Raw genomic sequence first — 18,892 nt, forward strand, 5'->3', positions numbered from 1 at the left:
TGGTCTAATGATTTGTATTTTTTCTACAATTTAAAACAATACTTCCAAAATATGCAATAATCTCTTTTGAATAGTTAGTGTTAAGATGTATCTGCTGCATGATCTGTAAAGCCTTCATAACGGCTTTAATCTGATGTGCTCTTAATTGGTGATTTTTAAGGCTAGTAACTCTTAATGAACAACCTCTCTGCAGTAGAGGTAAGTTTTGGTCTTGCTTTCCTGGGAAAGTCTTCCTAAAAGCTAGTTTCATCGTGGTGCTTGATGGGTTTTACAAGTGCACTTGACAATACTATTCTTGCAAGAATTGTTCCATAACAGCAATCCTTTATGTCTTAAAAAACAACTAATTGTTGTTGTTATCCAATACCATCTGTGTTATTTCATAGTTTTAAAAACTCCAGGTATTGTTATAGAATTTAGAAAATGTATCCAAACATGTGTCCAAACCTTTTACTGGTACTATACATCATTGTATAATAATGCTTATTAGGGTTTAAAACAGAATAATGACCTGCTTTGTAACTCACCCATGTCTGTAATCCATATGGCCACACGCTCATATAGGAAGTTCAGTATCATGATAATCACAAAGTTGATGCAGGAGGCTGTGACAGAAGTGGCCAGCTGGGGGGTGATAATTGAGCCCACTAATTCCATCTTATTGGTAGGACTGTCCTTCATGACACTAGCCAGAGCAGCAAACACTGCCAGCCGATACGCTATCACCCCAATTATACTTGCAATGATCAGTGAGATCTTCATGGAAAAACCAAGAAAACAGGCATGGCAGAAATAATTATTTGCAAACCTATTCAACCTTTAAAAATAAATTACTCCAGTATTGTGTATATTGCTATGATCCTTAAGTTTCTATGATTACTGAAAAACATACACATGGCAGTTATACCACACCACTGCATGCTACTCAAACCATGCTTTCACAGGCATAAAGATCATTATTTATAACTTTTTACATCCACTCTTACTTACTGTTGCTGCTCAGTGGCGATGTTGGCAAGCAAGATGTTCCACAATGTTTGACTATATCAAATTATTTATTCAATTTTAACATAAACTTATTTTTCAAACGAACAAATTTCAGAAATAGTAATTAACCATTACTTAAGTTAAGCAGTATTTTCAATTACACCAATCAGGCACAACACTAACACAACATTTACAGTATTATCAACTTTATACTAGTAAACTGTTGACAGAATCATGGGTAACCAAGCTTCATTTATTTAACATTTTCCAAAGGTGCACAAACTGCAGAGTATGATATAAAGGCATCAGTACACCCAGTGCTAAAGGCGTGCATGGGGCTTAGCAGGCTAAGATTCAAAATTAAAATTCCCTGAATCTCAATACAACTGAGCAGCCACGGGATGTGTTAGACAAACAAGTCCAACCAATGGAGGCCCCACCCCAAAACAGGCAAAGGATCTACTGCCAATGTCCTGGTGCCAGACATGACAGCACACCCCCAGAGGTCATGTGGAGTCATCAGAGGAATCAGAGGTGACACAAGGAAAAGCCACATAATACAAGGCTAAATGTTTTGTGTTTTAATGTCATGGCTGATCGGTGTATACTTATGATGGTAACTGTACTTCTGACACTCACCCAGAACAAGACAGTGGCCCCGGACAGCATGGATCGTGCACACTTGCTTGTTACGGGTAAGTAAGGTTCCATCTCCTACACAGCATACAAGCACAGCATGGAACAAAGATGTTAGCAAATAGTAACTATCATGAGCACACATCTAGGAAGGCGTCTTATCCTTAGCAGACAGCTGCCACAGGGCCATGAAGGTCTTCTTTCCTGTAGCTTAATTATTACACAGGTTTAATGATTTGGGGTGGATGTATATATATATAAAAACACTTGAAATAAGGCATTTAAATATACTTAAATAAATCGATGTTGTTTGTATTCATATACAGTATGTACAGTATCTTTTACGTATCTCGTATATGTATCTGTATCTCTTATGATGCCAAATAATACCCTGCTGCTGTTATTACATTAAAATTAAGTTCTATAGTTTTATATATGGTAATTGTTCTATATGCTTTTCTTCATAATGCTTTATGTTCTATAGTTCACTACCCCAAACTACACCACCCAAATAAGTAAGGAATATCACATCAAATAACTTGGTCATGGCTACAAGGGCATAAATATCCAGCAAAACAACATGGTCTTGACAAAGATATTGCTTTTATCCAACAGTTCCACAAACAACATTTATTAACAACAGATTATGATTAGTTTGTTCATTTAACCAACACATATCCTTCCACATGTGCCGGAACTAACTCAACATGACTGACAGAACAGGTGACTGACCGTAAGTATAATTAACATGGGTAAAAGTATAAAAAAAAAAAGAATTAAAAAAATTAAATCCTAGATAGTATTAAATAAAATGTTAATGCACTAGGGTGTACAATCACTTGTTTATCAACCAATGTAGTTCTTTTATATTATGGATTAAAAAGGAAAAATTGAGCTAGTTAGCTTTGTAGCTCAATTTAGGCATAAATAAAACAGCACAGAGGAAACTTAGAATGACTTATTATGAACAATTATCATGTAGGCAAAATGTGGTTTTAAAGGACAATCTTATCATATAACATGTGGCTGGTTTTAAATGTGTAAGTTTGCAGGTGATTACTCTCTCCTCAGCATGGCCAATTGTAGATCACCTGGCAGACAGAGTGATACATTCCAATCAGATTACTTGAGTGATAATCTCTTTTTATTGACTGATGTGTTAAAATGTGGCTACCAGTTTTGCATAATAACTCACGGGTTACAGTTAGATGTACCCAGTAAACTGGAAACGTACAGCATATGTACTAAAAAGCAGCCAAACACACCCAAAGTGCAAGCCTGTTTTCATACCGTGCAAATCTTACCCACGCAAAACAGGCGCCCAGCAGGAGAAGAACTTGTCTAAAAAAATCTGTCCGAAGAGAACAGGAGCACAACTGATTAAAGCAGATACCGTTTGACTACAGTCCCCAGGCTTTCACTCAGAAACATCAGGCTAAGAACATGGTATTTTATTTCATATTATGACTGCATTCACAAATACATTCTGATAAATGGAGCTTTTGTTGGGAATTTTTTTTTGACGGAGTTAAGACAGAAAGCATTGCCAAATGCAAATAAATGCCATGGGGTATCTAGTATACAAAGAAACCTCAAACATTATTTTTTTTAATTAATGACTCATACCCTTTCAGTAACTGCTTTCTCCTGGTCAGAGTCACAGTATATTCCAGGACCATTGGCTGTGAGATGAAAATTCACCCTGGCTGGTATAGTCCCTAGACATGTATACAGATCTAGGGCCAATTTATTTTATCTTGTCCACCTAGTGGCATGTTTCCTGGACAGTAAGGGAAAGCAGAAAACACAGAGGAAATCCATCTAGGCACAGGAACAACATGCACAGAAATTTTGAGCCTGAGTCCCTGGAATTGTGAGGGGCCAGATGCTACCTGCTGTAGTAGTAGTAATGGTACCATCAAAAGTAATGGTCTTTTTGCGGCTTCCCCAATATTTTACATTTTGGCACAGATCTTACACTTGATGCCCTTCCTGGCACAACCCTCCTATTTTTATGTGGGATTGAGATTAGCACTGAAGGTGCCCGGCAACACCAGTAACTGAGAAACAAACCTGGAGCCTCAATACAGCAGGTAAGAAGGCTTTTAAGTCAAATTAATAACAACATAAATAATAAAAACAACAACAAACATTATATTATAAATTATATGGGGAAAAATACCTGTGTGACCCGGTTTAGACGGCGGCTAGTGCATTTAGTCTCATATTCAGGCCTAAGCTGCAATCGCTGTTGCTCCTCCTCAAAGTCCACCAGGTCCCACTCATACTCTAGCCTGGCTTGTCTCCGCTTCCAAAACTCCAGGAAAAGAGTCACTGCTCAAACAGTCACTCCCTCATTAACAGTTTGATAAGTGTTTATCAGTAAAAAACCATAAGTTGTTTAAAAGTCCATGACTTACCCCATATACCCATAAATATAGCGAAGAACACTGTTGCTGTATTGTCAAAAAGATGTGATTGCTGTCAGAAAAAGTGGGAAAATGTAGGTGTAATCTATTGGTCACACTAGAAAAATATTAAAAATAATCATTAAAAGAGATGTTTAATTGCTGCACTTGCCCAGGTAGAGTTGCAGGTACTGTTTAGTTTCCAATAGCCACATTTTTTATCACATAGGGGGCACATGACAATCTCTCCACCAATTTTCTCATCACAGATTTCTTTGCTGCAAAAAAAGCCAGATATCAGTATTTGACTGTTCAGTTTTGATTACTGTACCATTGTATAATTATTCTGTGTCTCTTTGTCCCTATTTCACTCACGTCCAGACAACATCATCATAGGTCGCCAATCCATAGATAAAGCAGATGAGTCCAACCAGAGCAGCATAGAACAGCATTTCTGTGTAGAAGCCCAGCCAAGCAAAATAGATCCCAATCTTCTCCCCATAGTATCTCCTACAGAACAGGGAATACAAAATATCACGAGCTGGATAAGTGAGTGAATATAGCATATGTGCATACTTTTCTTGATGTTATTCTCACCGAACAAGATTGAGTGGCTGCTCCTTGTAGAAACGGAAGAACTGAGCCCAGTATCTGTAGAGGCTATACCTCTCATTCTCACAGTTAGGGTCTTGAGACTTTGTCCAGTAGCTGCACTACACATCATGATACACACTGACATTATTATTTGGCAGATTAAATACTGAAATGTAATGATGGTGAAAATTTCTACTCTCATGAGACTAGCCCTGTGTAACAGTGTATGTAAATGAGAAATTTCTCTTCTGAGGTACCATGTTGACTTACATCATGCAGAGGGAAGGCTGAAGTGTAGGTTCCATTGTTAAGAAGACGCTTAATTCCCCTCTTGTCCTTGTTGAGTTTGTCTTCTTTGTTATAAGGGCAACGAGAGAGGATGTAATATACCTGCAGATGTATTTATATTGGTCAACAATATTTTTTCTTCAATTATCTGCTCTTTGTGTAATAGAAAAATGGTTTGTGTGAATATACCTGCCTAAAATAATTCACGAATAAAACAAGTCATTAACAAATAAAAATGTTGAAGAAGTAAGCTGTAAAAGGAGGCCCTTACTATCCTGTTGCGTGTGGAGCTTGGAAAGAAGGTATCTTTATTTTCAATAAGAAAAAAATCAATCTTGCTCTTGTCAAAGTGCGCGGTGAAGTAGTCTGGTTCAGGGTTCATGACATCCCCAGGCAGGCGGAATGGTGTGAAGAGCCAGGAGGCAGGTATCTCACGGCTTTCAGGTATGTCATTGATTTTAAAAGGCACTTTAATTTTTAGAACATCAGCATAGGTGGCCAGCACCTCCCATGGGACATGGATCTTTAGGAAATATGTCTTCCCATCCTCAGATTCCTAAAAGCAACCAGATTTAAGCGATAGAGATAGCGTTATGATAAAGGGTTAGTGTTTAAAATATGCAACAATAACAAAAATTAATAATTTAAAATTTGACACAACACAGTATGCTCTACATGTTGAAATGTTGTACTCAGCCTATGATCCTAAAACTCCTGGTCATCACACAATAGTGTCAGCCTCTTATTACCAGCCTATTATGGGACTTATGGCTAATTACCAGAAATGAAGGGAAATCTACTTATTTATGTATTGTGATTCTTATGTGTAGAAATTAATGTATTGCAACACTGACCCCCATTAAAAAAATATTTGTGCTTACATTTGATATACTAAAATCTTTAATAAAAAGATTGTGATACAAATTGAATCAGCACCTAGATATTGTGATATTGTATTGGGTGGGCCCTAATAACTACACATGCTGTAATAATTTTAGTTAAAAATCCTATTAAGTTGTTAAATTCTGACACTGTTTTACCCTTGGTTTAGCTAAGCAATTCTCTTTGTTGTCACCAGGGGGAGACAGCACACAAGAAAAATCCAGAATGTTAAGCAACATATCCCATCCCAGCAGTGATAGTTAGTTTTATGAACATATTGTAATACAACAGCAAGAATAATTAATAATTCAAAACCATGTTTCAACACTACATGGCCGAAAGTATGCGTAACCCCTTCTAATTACTGAGAGAATGGTTTCTACTAAAAGGGTGTACTCAATTACTTTTAACACATCACTGTCAGAGGCAGCAACATTTTATCACATATCTGCTCGGGTTTGAGCTGCTCTGAACACCTGTAATCCTGCATGACTGTTACTATGAAATGTAGCTGTATAGAAGCAACAACAACTCTGAAATGGGTTGTTGCAGCTGTACACTGTAGTACATATTATTATTATTATTCTCCAGCTACATTACAATGCTAGCTGGTTGAAGCCCAGCAAATTAACCAGCAGCCAGACACACCCTTTTGGTGGCATCTACATAAGGCTGTTTATTTGTTACATCATACAAGCCAGGTTACGCAGCTACTAATCACTTCATACACACAGGGCAATAAAAGTTCTGATATAACTTTACTGATTAGCAAATGCTCGAGGTATTTACATAGTCAGAAATCATGTTTTAATCTTATTTCATCAGACTGGGACTGATAGGTGGGAGCATAAATATACGTAAAATACAGTATGTTTTAAAGGTCAACATAAGTAAAAAAAAAAAAAAAAATATATATATATATATATATATATATATATATATATATATATATATATATATATATTTTTTTTACATTTTTTGACAACCTTTTGTTTATTCCTTACATGGTAATACTCCTTGTGGCTTGCTGGAATCCTTTTATTCAACCAGAATATGCTAACATGCTTTCTATATTCTGTCTGTCTCAGAGTCCCTAATTTCTTACGGTAGCATGTAGGAAGAGCAAAGACGTCATATATGCATCCACAAATGGGCATGAGGTGCAGTAGCTCAGCTGCATTTAAAGACTTAGGTTAATGTGCATTAACCTGTGTAGTTTGCAGAAAACCCTGACCTTAAACACCTAAAAAAAACTAAAACACAGTGCCCACCCTCACTAATGCTCTTGTGCCTGAATGAGCATGACTCACCACATCGCCTAATAGAGTGGAGGCCATTTGCAGCAGCAAAAAGGAAAACAACTCCATATTAATGCTCAGAGTTTTAAAATGAAAATTTTAATCAAGCACATATGAGTTTTAACACTAGAAGCGCCGAGCAGCGGTCATTTGACCGCAAGGGGGTAAAAAAAAATACTTCACACTCGATCAAATTCCAGGACCCTCCTTTCATGACTTTTCCTAGTTCTGTGAGGTTAATCACCCTGTATGCTTAAATTTTTAAAATCGCACCAGTAAAAGCCAGTATGAAGCTATTTTGCTCTTATTTACGTGAAATCGCTGACAGCTGCGCGCCGGTCATGCCGTTTCCTGCCTTTTCAAACCTGCGATACGATTATGCCTCGTTTCGTTCAGTGTTGCTAGGCAACGGACCACGCGCCTAATCGGCGGGAACGTGGTTCACTTGGCCGCGGTGTATTATAAACCTGCGAACTGTTTCACTGCTTATGTTTATGTAATAAAAGCGAGGGAAGTGATGTGTGGCCACTGAATGAGAACTAAACCAAAGATTTCGGTAACTACACTGAGTGTAACATCTGCATAGTGACACTAAACAGCTGAACACCTTAACTTTTCCGTTTACCTCTTAGAAAAAAAAGCTGTATTTTGTTTGTTTATATTTAGAATGTTTATAAAAGTACAAGAAGTAGGCGCGCGCGCACACACACCTCCCCTGAACCCTCGGTCAACATCTAATGACCGTCGGTATGAGTCAAGACGTAGCCTAACGTGGTGTCGTGTCGGATTTCAGCGGTCACGGAGTGGAAAGACTTTGAAGCAGTTGCAGCGGTTTTTCAGTTACAACAAGCACAGCGATGAGTCCACGTTGTTTCACTGGTTATGACATAGTGACACTAAACAGCTGAACAACTTCACTTTTCTGTTTACCTCTGAGAAAAAAAGCTGTATTTTAGTTCGTATATATTTCCAACCACCTCTCACAGTCTTTTGTTAGTTTTAGTGATTTGGCAGAAACTAATTATCACTACATAAGTACCCCAACACCACTGATCATGAGTTTCAGCTGAAACTAATTCTATACATGCAACAGAAAATGTAGATGCAGATTCCAAATGTATAAAGATGCATGCTATATATTTGGTCTGTATCCACACTCAGCGGTCACGGAGTAAGACTTTGAAGCAGTTTATATATTAATCTAAGCTTGAACTTATCAACATTGTTTGATTCCGCTTCAGTGTGTTTCTTAATCTTTTCCTATATATATTTATCTTTCCAATATATATATATATATATATATATATATATATATTTTTTTTTTTTTTTTTTAGATAAAATCGCTATTACTTGACCCTGAAGTTTAGTTTAGCACACACAAAAAACTGAAAAGTCCTTTCTGGTAAATCAATTGCATATGTAGTTTATTTACAGCAATTCTTAAAAAAAAAAATATATATATATAATATATATATAATATATATATATATATATTATATATATAATATATATATTATAATTGTCTATATATATATATATATATATATATATATATTGTACAGTACAAAGTAAACACGAGAAAGATTACAAAATAAAAAAAGAAACAGTGTCTTCTTTATAAACAGCTTAGTATACTGTGCGTCGAGATGCTGAAATCCCTTCAATTTTTCCCCTCAATTTTGTGCTTCCATTTCAAGTGGAGAGATATTTGACCGACAGCCTAGAACAGAAGAACTGTAGGTGTGATCACAACCCTCTCCGAACGACCGTGCCATCAATCACTGACCACCTCAGAAGTTCCCTCCAATGTATGCTGATGTTTTGCAAGTATTTTTGCACTCTCTTGAGAGGTGGTTGGAATGTGATATTAATTTATTTATTCTATACAAGGGCACTAACTACACAGACCAAACTGTTACCTTATTGTATTATACTCATCACTGTGCTTGTTGTAACTAAAAAAACGCTGCAACTGCTTCAGGGGAGGTGTGTGTGTGTGTGTGTGTGTGTGTGTGTGTGTGTGTGTGTGTGTGTGTGTGTGTGTGTGTGTGTGCGCGTGCTGCAGCCTGTGAATGAATACGCACAGCAGAGAACAGAGACATGAGGGACATCTAATACCGTATTGTGTAGTGTCCCTTTTTCAGCGGATTTTTCTGCTAACGCAGATTAGTTTATCAACTTGTAATATATTAATTTTAGGAATATATTAACATGTGCAGACATTTAGTTGAGGGGGCGCTGCCCCTCTTGCCCCTGAATAGAGCGTGCACACATGTTGCATGTATAGAATTAGTTTCAGCTGAAACTCATGATCAGTGGTGTTGGGGTACTTATGTAGTGATCATTAGTTTCTGCCAAATCATTAAAACTAACAATAGACTATGAGAGGTGGTTGGAAGGTGTTACTCTGAATATAAACAAACAAAATACAGCTTTTTTTTCTCAGAGGTAAACGGAAAAGTGAAGTTGTTCAGCTGTTTAGTGTCACTATGTCATAACCAGTGAAACAACGTGGACTCATCGCTGTGCTTGTTGTAACTGAAAAACCGCTGCAACTGCTTCAAAGTCTTTCCACTCCGTGACCGCTGAAATCCGACACGACACCACGTTAGGCTACGTCTTGACTCATTTGCATACCGACGGTCATTAGATGTTGACCGAGGGTTTAGGGGAGGCGTGTGTGTGTGTGCGCGCGCGCCCACTTCGTGTACTTTTTTGTTTAAATATAAACAAACAAAATACAGCTTTTTTTTTCTCAGAGGTAAACGGAAAAGTGGAGTTGTTCAGCTGTTTAGTGTCACTATGCAGATGTTACACTCAGTGTAGTTACCGAAATCTTTGGTTTAGATCTCATTCAGTGGCCACACATCACTTCCACATTTCCCACGCTTTTATTACATGAACATAAACAGTGAAACATTCCGCAGGTTTATAATACACCGCGGCCAAGTGAACCACGTTCCCGCCGATTAGGCGCGTGGTCCGTTGCCTAGCAACACTGAACGAAACGAGGCATAATCGTGGTGTTTGCTTCGGTTATGACATAGCATAGTTTATTATCTGCTGTGGTAGATCTGATTTATTCAAATTTAATATTGTTTTAGCGATAATTTCACGGAAGCGAGTTCAAAACTAAATCGCTGCTCCTGCTCCATCCGAGACGTTCAGAAGCTTCAAATAGAATGAACAAACTAATACATTTTCTCCATACGATATAAAATTAAGTAGAGCTTTCCTTTTTGTTATAGTACGAAGCCCCTAGATGGACAAAGGAGGAGAAAAAACGACAGAAAAATGTCATGCCAAACACTTTCGGTTATAATGCAAAACATGGCTTTTTTTCTGCCGTTTTCCCCCTTTTCCTTTGTCCCCTTAGAGACTCTGTAGTAGGTTTTCTCAGTTGAATACAGCTGATACAGCTGATTATCAACGCGGGAATGAATGGCGCATTGTCCAAGTGCAAGTTGATCTTGGGGCTAAACTATTTGCTTTGGGTCAAAGCGCCATCTAGCGATCATTGTGTGTCAGCAGCAGCTTCCCATTCAAAACAATAGGCGGTCAAATGACCGCTGAACCGCGTTATTAGTAGGTGACACTGGCGCGGCGCTTCTAGTGTTAACCTCGGGTGTTTTCATTCTTTTGTCCATAGATTAAACATTTGAATGGTGTCTATTACTGCTGACTAATTTTCTATGCTTTTTGCTAATGCATAAAGTTGTAAGGCCTGGCTAATGTGATATATGCATATCAGTTTTTTTTTACTCACCGATTTGTCTTCAAGCTCCAGCTCCAGCCCTGCCTTCTGCAGGTTAGCTTCATACAGTTTCCTTCTTTCCTGTGTCATGAAACATGGAAAAGATGTTGAGGCTAAAATAAGACCTTCAACTAAAATCACTTCTGTAATATTGCAGGGCTGATAGTGGAAAAAATTCCTGAGCCTGACCTTTTTTTCCTTGCCCCCGAGGTGAGTAGGGGTGGGGGTACTATGTATGCGATGCACTTTTAAAACATAACTTGTTGGCCCCTGGGCCCAAATATATAAACAGCCTATGTATAACCCTAATCATCATTATTTTCAATCCTGATCATCATTATTGTCAAGTGGCTCTTTTTTAGGTATTTTCATATTTGCATTATGCCCCCCGTATTATTTAAGAAAATACAGCATTTTCTTTTCAATATGTTCAGTGCCTAGATTGACATTTTTAGCCCATCTTAGTACAATCACTGGAAGTAAATGCTACAGATGCTACAGCCATACCAAGACAGGGGTCCGTTCCTCGTACGTCGCTAACTCAGTTAGCTGAATTTGATTGTTGTGGATTTGTCCTGATCTCAGATTGTTTCGTTCTTCAATGCGCTTCTCGCATTTGCTGTCATAGCAACCTATCCGTAAGCTTGAACCTGCTCGGGAGCAGGTTTATTTCATGTAAACAGGATTTAGCCTGCGCTCCTAGAGGGTTATGATTGGTTAAAATGGCGAGGTTACATCTGATTGGTTAAATAGCATGACTGACGCGGACTGACTCACGTGGGAAAAGAAAAGTATCTTGCATATATACCAATATATATAATCGCTATCAAATATTATATTAGAACATAAATTCATAGGTTTATTAATATCAAATATTATATTATTATTATGATAAACCCTAGGCACAAGACCATAAAAAAAATTATTGTATAAAGTTTATTTTGTAACACATTTATTTTTCAGAAGTTTGTCATTAATATGCAAATAAATAATTATATTTTATAATAAATATTTTTATAATGATAAATTGGACGAAACTAATTTTATTATAACATAAAAAATATAAAAGTATACATGTTGTAGCCTATTTTAAAAAAATATTAATATTTCTATTTTTTTCATATACAACATATTTATTTTCATATTGCTTATTTTATGTTATTGTCTCATATAATTTGTAATTTATAGACCATTAACCTACGAATGTATGTTCTAATATAATATTTGATAGCGATTATGTGGGGGGGCAATCCATGGCAGGGGAGCATTTCAGCGCATAACAGGTGTTAAAAAAAAATTAAGCTTTCCCTTTTGCCATTTCGTCAACCAATCAAAGGGGTTGTAATCAGTGTTTCTACTGTCGATGCATATCACCTTTTAAACCAACGCACGAACGCGCAATAATCCTAGACAACTCAATCCTGCTATACTAATCATCAATAACAGGTGTGCTCGAAGAACCAACTTAGCCAGATCGTAATTAGCACGATGATCTCCTCTTAGATGTGTCACTTCATCTCGGATTTGTCAAGCGACATACGAAGAACGGACCCCAGGTCAGTAAGTAGCAATAATAGTACTTCAAAGTACACAGGAATTGATTAACTAATTGATTATCCTCCGCTACTTTCTTACATAAAGTGAGGAGTGGATGGGTGATATTAAATAACAGGTCAAGCTCAGCAATGAAGGCGCGAATTTTTTAATCAGTCACACGATCGGTTATTGAGGGTGGAATATTATGGCGTTATATTCCTGCCACAATTTTGAGCGATTCTGCGCGTGCGGTGTCTCCCCTGTTTGCTCAACATGTTCTCCGCGCACACGCAACGTCTCCATTCTGTCGCTCAACTTTGTCCAGTGTTACAAAACAGCCACAAAACTAGCTAATCACAGACATCCACACACTACTGCTGATTGCCTGTTTCTTCTCTATCACCTGCGCATCTAAGATCTAGAGAAATGACAGATCAATATCCGCGAACCTTTAACACTTGAAGCCTTTTGCAATAAATAAATGTACCAGCAAATATTGTAATTTTTTCTTCTTTAAAAAGATGAAGCAGCAATACTCTTGCAAAATGTATGTATTTTGCAGAAGATGGAAGCAGTTTGTATTTTTTGCTAAAAAAGGTGGCATGTTTTTAAGAAATTCGTCAATTTTAGACCACTGAATCCTTGTAAGTTTAGCTAAATAATTAAAAAGTGTGATTTGATTTATAAAACTGATCCACTATTTAAATTCATTTAATCAATTAACAAAAGATTAATTGCATAATAAATTTATTCACCCAGGTCTAGTGTAGTGTGTGTGTGTGTGTGTGTGTGTGTGTCTTTATTAAAAAAAAAAAGAATATATGTATGTAAGTTTGGCTCACTTGTTTTCTTTCTCCTTCCTTTTCATCCACATATGAAAGGACAAAATCTACCCGCCGGACACCATCTCTGAAGTACACGGAGTCTTTACTCTGATGGTGTTTATCGACCTGCACACAAACACAAACTGCATGTGAGATGAAAATAGTTAAATCTTATTAAATGAGTAGGTCAGTAAATTTTACTAGCACTATTATTTTGACACATCAAGCAGGTTAATACACAATGGGATTTCAACACTTGTTATTCTAAATCCATATAATTAACCTAAAAAAAACATAAATACTCAGCAAAAAAAGAAGCGTCTCCTGACTTTCAACTGTTTTTACTTTCAGTAAACTTAATGTATAAATATTTGTATGAACACTAAAAAAATCAACACCATAAGACATAAACTAAAAATGTTTCACAATGTGTCCCTGAATGAAGGGAGGCTCAAATTCAAAAGTACCAGTCAGTATCTGGTGTGGCCACCAGCTGCTTGAAGTACTGCAGTGCATCTCCTCCTCATGGACTGCCTATTATGGACAGTCTGAGCACTGATGGAGGGATTGTGTGTTCCTGGTGTGACTCGGGCAGTTGTTGTGACCATCCTGTTCCTGTCACGCAGGTTTGATATTCGGATGTACCGATCCTGTGCAGGTGTTGTTACACGTGGTCTTCCACTGCGAGGATGATCAGCTGTCCTTCCTGTCTCCCTGTAGCGCTGTCTTAGGCGTCTCACAGTGCGGACATGGCGATTTATTGCCCTAGCCACATCAGCAGTCCTCATGCCTCCCTGCAGCATGCCTAATGCACGTTCACACAGATGAGCAGGGACCCTGGGCATCTTTCTTTGGGTGTTTTTCACAGTCGGTAGACAAGTCTCTTTAGTGTCCTGCGTTTTTAGAACTGTGACCTTAAATGCCTACTTTCTGTAAGCTGTTAAGGTCTTAACGACCATTCCACAGGTGTATGTTAATCAATTTATTATGGTTAATTGAACATGCATGGAAAACATTGTTTAAACCCTTTACAATAAAGATCTGTAAAGTTATTTGGATTTTTACAACAGTATTGAAATTATTGAAATACACAGTCCTGAAAAAGGGACGTTTCTTTTTTTGCTGAGTGCCAATATTAACAATTTCCAACACTATAATTACATTTCTGTAGCCTATATAAAAACAATCAAAACATTTAGAAGAGACATGTAAATGAAGTATAATATTAAATAAATAAATATTAAACCTCACTTAATCTTAATTTATGATTCCTCTTGGCACTGGCTGCTTTAAGAACCGAACCTTCCTTCTTGCTGCCATCCTCGCTAACATTCTTGGGACTAATGGTGCTAATCTTTACTAAAAGTTGCGCAAAATTCAAAAAACATTTTTGTTTGCCTTTTCACTGACGTTTTAAACGTCTCCTTAAAATACTCCAGGAGTATGTGCAGACGGGTCGGTCGCTCTTTGTAAAGTTTTTGCAAAGTTTTAGTTCTTAATCCAAAAATAGCAAGTCGGGATTAAGTTCATATGCTGAGGTACCACTGTAATGGCTAGATAATTGCTAAAAAATTAACTGGCTAGATAATTACTAAATTATGAATATGAAGTCATCCGCATGTTTCCAACTTTGCAGCTCCAGAGTGTTACGTTATTCCGTACAACTTCTCACTTCTGAAATAAGTCAATAAAGCCTAAGTAGGGGAGCAAATATTTGATTTAATGATTTAAAACAAACATAAAAGAAAAAAAATAAGGGTATATGGTTGAATCAATACAGGAATGCTTTCAGTAATAATACCACAATACGACAACCACATTATTATTATTTTTTTAAATAATTACTTAATATATGTTACTTTCTGTTATGATGTTCTCTCTCTCCCTCTCTCAATACTTATCTGTGGTTATCTATCCTAAAAGCTGGTGTCGTTTTATAAAACAGGCTTACATTTTTTAAAATACATTTTAATGAATAAAGATAAAAATAAGCTGATCAGCTTTAATATAATTAGTGATATTATTTTAGGACAAAATGTCTCTGTATGGCAGAACTCTCTGCATAACTGAATAACACAAAGAAATATACAGTGTGTGAAAAACTATTTGCCCCCTTCCTGATTTCTTATTCTTTTGCATGTTTGTCACACAAAATGTTTCTGATCATCAAACACATTTAACTATTAGTCAAAGATAACACAAAATGCAGTTTTTAAATGATGGTTTTTATTATTTAGGGAGAAAAAAAATCCAAACCTACATGGCCCTGTGTGAAAAAGTAATTGCCCCCTGAACCAAATAACTGGTTGGGCCACCCTTAGCAGCAATAACTGCAATCAAGCGTTTGCAATAACTTGCAACGAGTCTTTTACAGCGCTCTGGAGGAATTTTGGCCAAGTCGTCTTTGCAGAATTGATGTAATTCAGCTTTATTTGAGGGTTTTCTAGCATGAACCGCCTTTTTAAGGTCATGCCACAACATCTCAATAGGATTCAGGTCAGGACTTTGACTAGGCCACTCCAAAGTCTTCATTTTGTTTTTCTTCAGCCATTCAGAGGTGGATTTGCTGGTGTGTTTTGGGTCATTGTCCTGCTGCAGCACCTAAGATCGCTTCATCTTGAGTTGACGAACAGATGGCCGGACATTCTCCTTCAGGATTTTTTGGTAGACAGTAGAATTCATGGTTCCATCTATCACAGCAAGCCTTCCAGGTCCTGAAGCAGCAAAACAACCCCAGACCATCACACTACCACCACCATATTTTACTGTTGGTATGATGTTCTTTTTCTGAAATGCTGTGTTACTTTTACGCCAGATTTAACGGGACACGCACCTTCCAAAAAGGTAAACTTTCGTCTCGTCGGTCCACAAGGTATTTTTCCAAAAGTCTTGGCAATCATTGAAATGTTTTTTTTTTAGCAAAATTGAGACGAGCCTTAATGTTCTTTTTGCTTAAAAGTGGTTTGCGCCTTGGAAATCTGCCATGCAGGCCGTTTTTGCCCAGTCTCTTTCTTATGGTGGAGTCGTGAACACTGACCTTAATTGAGGCAAGTGAGGCCTGCAGTTCTTTAGATGTTGTCCTGGGGTCTTTTGTGGCCTCTCAGATGAGTTGTCTCTGCGCTCTTGGGGTAATTTTGGTTGGCCGGCCACTCCTGGGAAGGTTCACCACTGTTCCATGTTTTTGCCATTTGTGGATAATGGCTCTCACTGTGGTTCGCTCGAGTCCCAAAGCTTTAGAAATGGCTTTATAACCTTTACCAGACTGATAGATCTCAATTACTTCAGTTCTCATTTGAGGCGGGATGCCTCAATTTAGCGCGCGGCGCGCAGCGACTTGCTGTAAGCAACATTCGGGAATTTAAATAAATGTGTTGTGCTTCACTGAATATCCGCCAGATGGCGCATGGAAGGACTTTATTTAAACGCCGGACCAAGTACTGTACAACGAAGAATTGTGTATAATTACTTAGTCTAAAACAATATTGTTCCCAATGCTGAAGCAAACATGAATTTTATTTAGCTTTACAACAGATCTTTCATAATAAATGTGTGTATATGTGCTTCATATTATTTTCATAATGATGAAATGAGATGCCCAAATTCGTGCTTTAAAATTCTTAATAAGTTTCTTATATATTTTTTGTAATGTTTTAACAGGGACAAAACAGTGAAAGACATCGCAATGTCTCGGTTTACATGGAGTTGAAATTTATTTAATTTCCTGATAGTAGGCTATCTGATAGTCTTAACTATGCGAATGTCCTGATTCGTGAATATGCCAACATATCTTATTTAAAACGTAAAAAATGTGTCGACATCATCAGAAGACATGAATGAACTATATATATTATATTATTAAGTAAATATTATCTTATGACCACAAACTTTTTCAGGCTTTTTATAATAATCATCATATTTGCTGTTTGTGTCCAGCATTTAATAATTATTTCATCCATTATTTAACCACGGCTGGAAATAATAGCTGGAATGTGATGTGATTGTGAATTCATGACTAAAATAAAGCAGTTTGTCTTTTGTAAAGTACTTTCACTTTACAAAAGGCAGCGTTTTTATCAAAAGGTTGATAAACGTGTGTTGTACAGTATATACACCGCGACAGCGCGCGCAGTTACTCACTTCTCACCTTTCATGTAGGTCTGCTCGGACTAATCCGTTTTAAACCCCTCAAAACTGCGTGTATATACAGCTCAAAACCTCCATCAGTTATTAACAATAGCATCTATTTAGAAAAAATGCCCCAGTGATTTCGGAGCTTCAGAAAATCTCCCGGCGCTCTGCGCATAACACCGGGCCAACTCATGTCGAAAAGAATTTATAAACGGTTTCTAAACGTGGGCTATTGTTTTTTTTTTTACTTATAGTATTTGTTAATTTAATTTAAATGAGGTTTGGGCTCAGGACTTTAATTCAGCATCGTGATTCTCCTCTTTAATTTACTCCATAGTTTTAATCAGCGCTCAGCCGTATGCATGGAGTTTTCCAGAGAGCACCGGCAAAAGTAGACTAATGATTATGAACGCGTCGGGAAAACAGCAAGCAGACTGACTCTAAACATTTAAAAAAACGTTTGCGTTCATTTTCTGACGCGCTCAAGTTCACCAAAAACAATACAGAACAGCGCAGCTTATTTGCTTTCAAACATTTATAAATTGTGAGTTATTGTGAGTGCGCTTAAATAAAAGTTGAGTCTTATAAAGGGATGTAGTCTTATATAGTTTTATTATATAGTTTTTGCACATTAATCAGAGTCCTCATCTGTTACATTTTTGAGGACAATAGTTTTTTTTCAGCCTGTCACGGCGTGCGCCCAAATCAATATCGCTCCTCGCTCACTAGTTAGGCGGCCTCTCCTTCAGATATGCAAAGAAGCGGGGCTGTGGATTTAGGCACGAATGGTGAAGAAGAGCTCTTCTTGCTAATGATTCTGGGCCTCCAATCCACGCTATAAAATACTCAGGGTTTGTTGGTTTACAGTGGATTTTACCACGCGGTGTGAATGAGATGGCGCACACAACGCGGAAGTGCGGCATGCAAACGGGGCAATTGGAACGCGCCCCAGGGACTTCAAATAAGAGTCAGCGCGAGCGGACGGAGGCAGGAGCTGCTGTCCGCGGATGGCCGTCGTACTCGTATTTTATAGCGCAGGGTGAAAACCCGGGATCATTGGCATGGATGAGCTATGTCCAGCTCTGTACCAGCATGTCATGTGGGCATTATAAGACTAAAAAGTGGCAGCTGGCACGCCTAAAAATAGACGCAGGTTAATTTTTTTATAGTCTAAATTAAAATCCTCCTCTTTAGTGCCTCCTATTCCTATTAATCCTATTGTTCTTTTAGTGTCACTGCGTGTGCTTACAATGCCAGACAACATTCAAATGCAAATTATTCACTCTCCCCAAGTGTGAATCAGCTGTTCTCACCTATACATATTAACCTATACGTTCTCACCTAAAGTGTTTAGGTGAAATTCCACCTATACAAGTGTGACAAATATGCAAAGAAAAAAAATAGGAAGGGGCAAATACTTTTTCATGGCACTTCACGTGTAGTCAGATTGTTCCACTGGGCTGAAACTGTAGCAGGAGTTATAGCGCTTTTCAAATCACACTTACTATACACTGATATGAATAACTTTGAATGATGAATGCTACGTTAATATGATCT

General features: G+C 37.5%; 1 protein-coding gene across 1 annotated transcript in view; it reads right to left on the reverse strand.

The window, feature by feature from the left end:
* ano5a (anoctamin 5a) overlaps nt 1-18,892 on the reverse strand; it is a 47,992-nt gene that overhangs the window by 4,863 nt on the left and 24,237 nt on the right. Inside the window, exons 3-13 of the mRNA XM_053491233.1 lie at nt 13,226-13,333; nt 10,860-10,928; nt 5,185-5,469; nt 4,896-5,015; nt 4,629-4,744; nt 4,407-4,541; nt 4,204-4,309; nt 4,044-4,104; nt 3,806-3,957; nt 1,627-1,701; nt 528-756 (exon numbers count right to left, since the gene is read on the reverse strand). Coding sequence (XP_053347208.1) covers nt 528-756; nt 1,627-1,701; nt 3,806-3,957; nt 4,044-4,104; nt 4,204-4,309; nt 4,407-4,541; nt 4,629-4,744; nt 4,896-5,015; nt 5,185-5,469; nt 10,860-10,928; nt 13,226-13,333 — 1,456 coding nt within the window. The remainder of the gene's footprint in view (nt 1-527; nt 757-1,626; nt 1,702-3,805; nt 3,958-4,043; nt 4,105-4,203; nt 4,310-4,406; nt 4,542-4,628; nt 4,745-4,895; nt 5,016-5,184; nt 5,470-10,859; nt 10,929-13,225; nt 13,334-18,892) is intronic.

This window comes from Clarias gariepinus, chromosome 2 (genome assembly GCF_024256425.1).
Source record: "Clarias gariepinus isolate MV-2021 ecotype Netherlands chromosome 2, CGAR_prim_01v2, whole genome shotgun sequence".
Classification (NCBI taxonomy): domain Eukaryota; kingdom Metazoa; phylum Chordata; class Actinopteri; order Siluriformes; family Clariidae; genus Clarias; species Clarias gariepinus.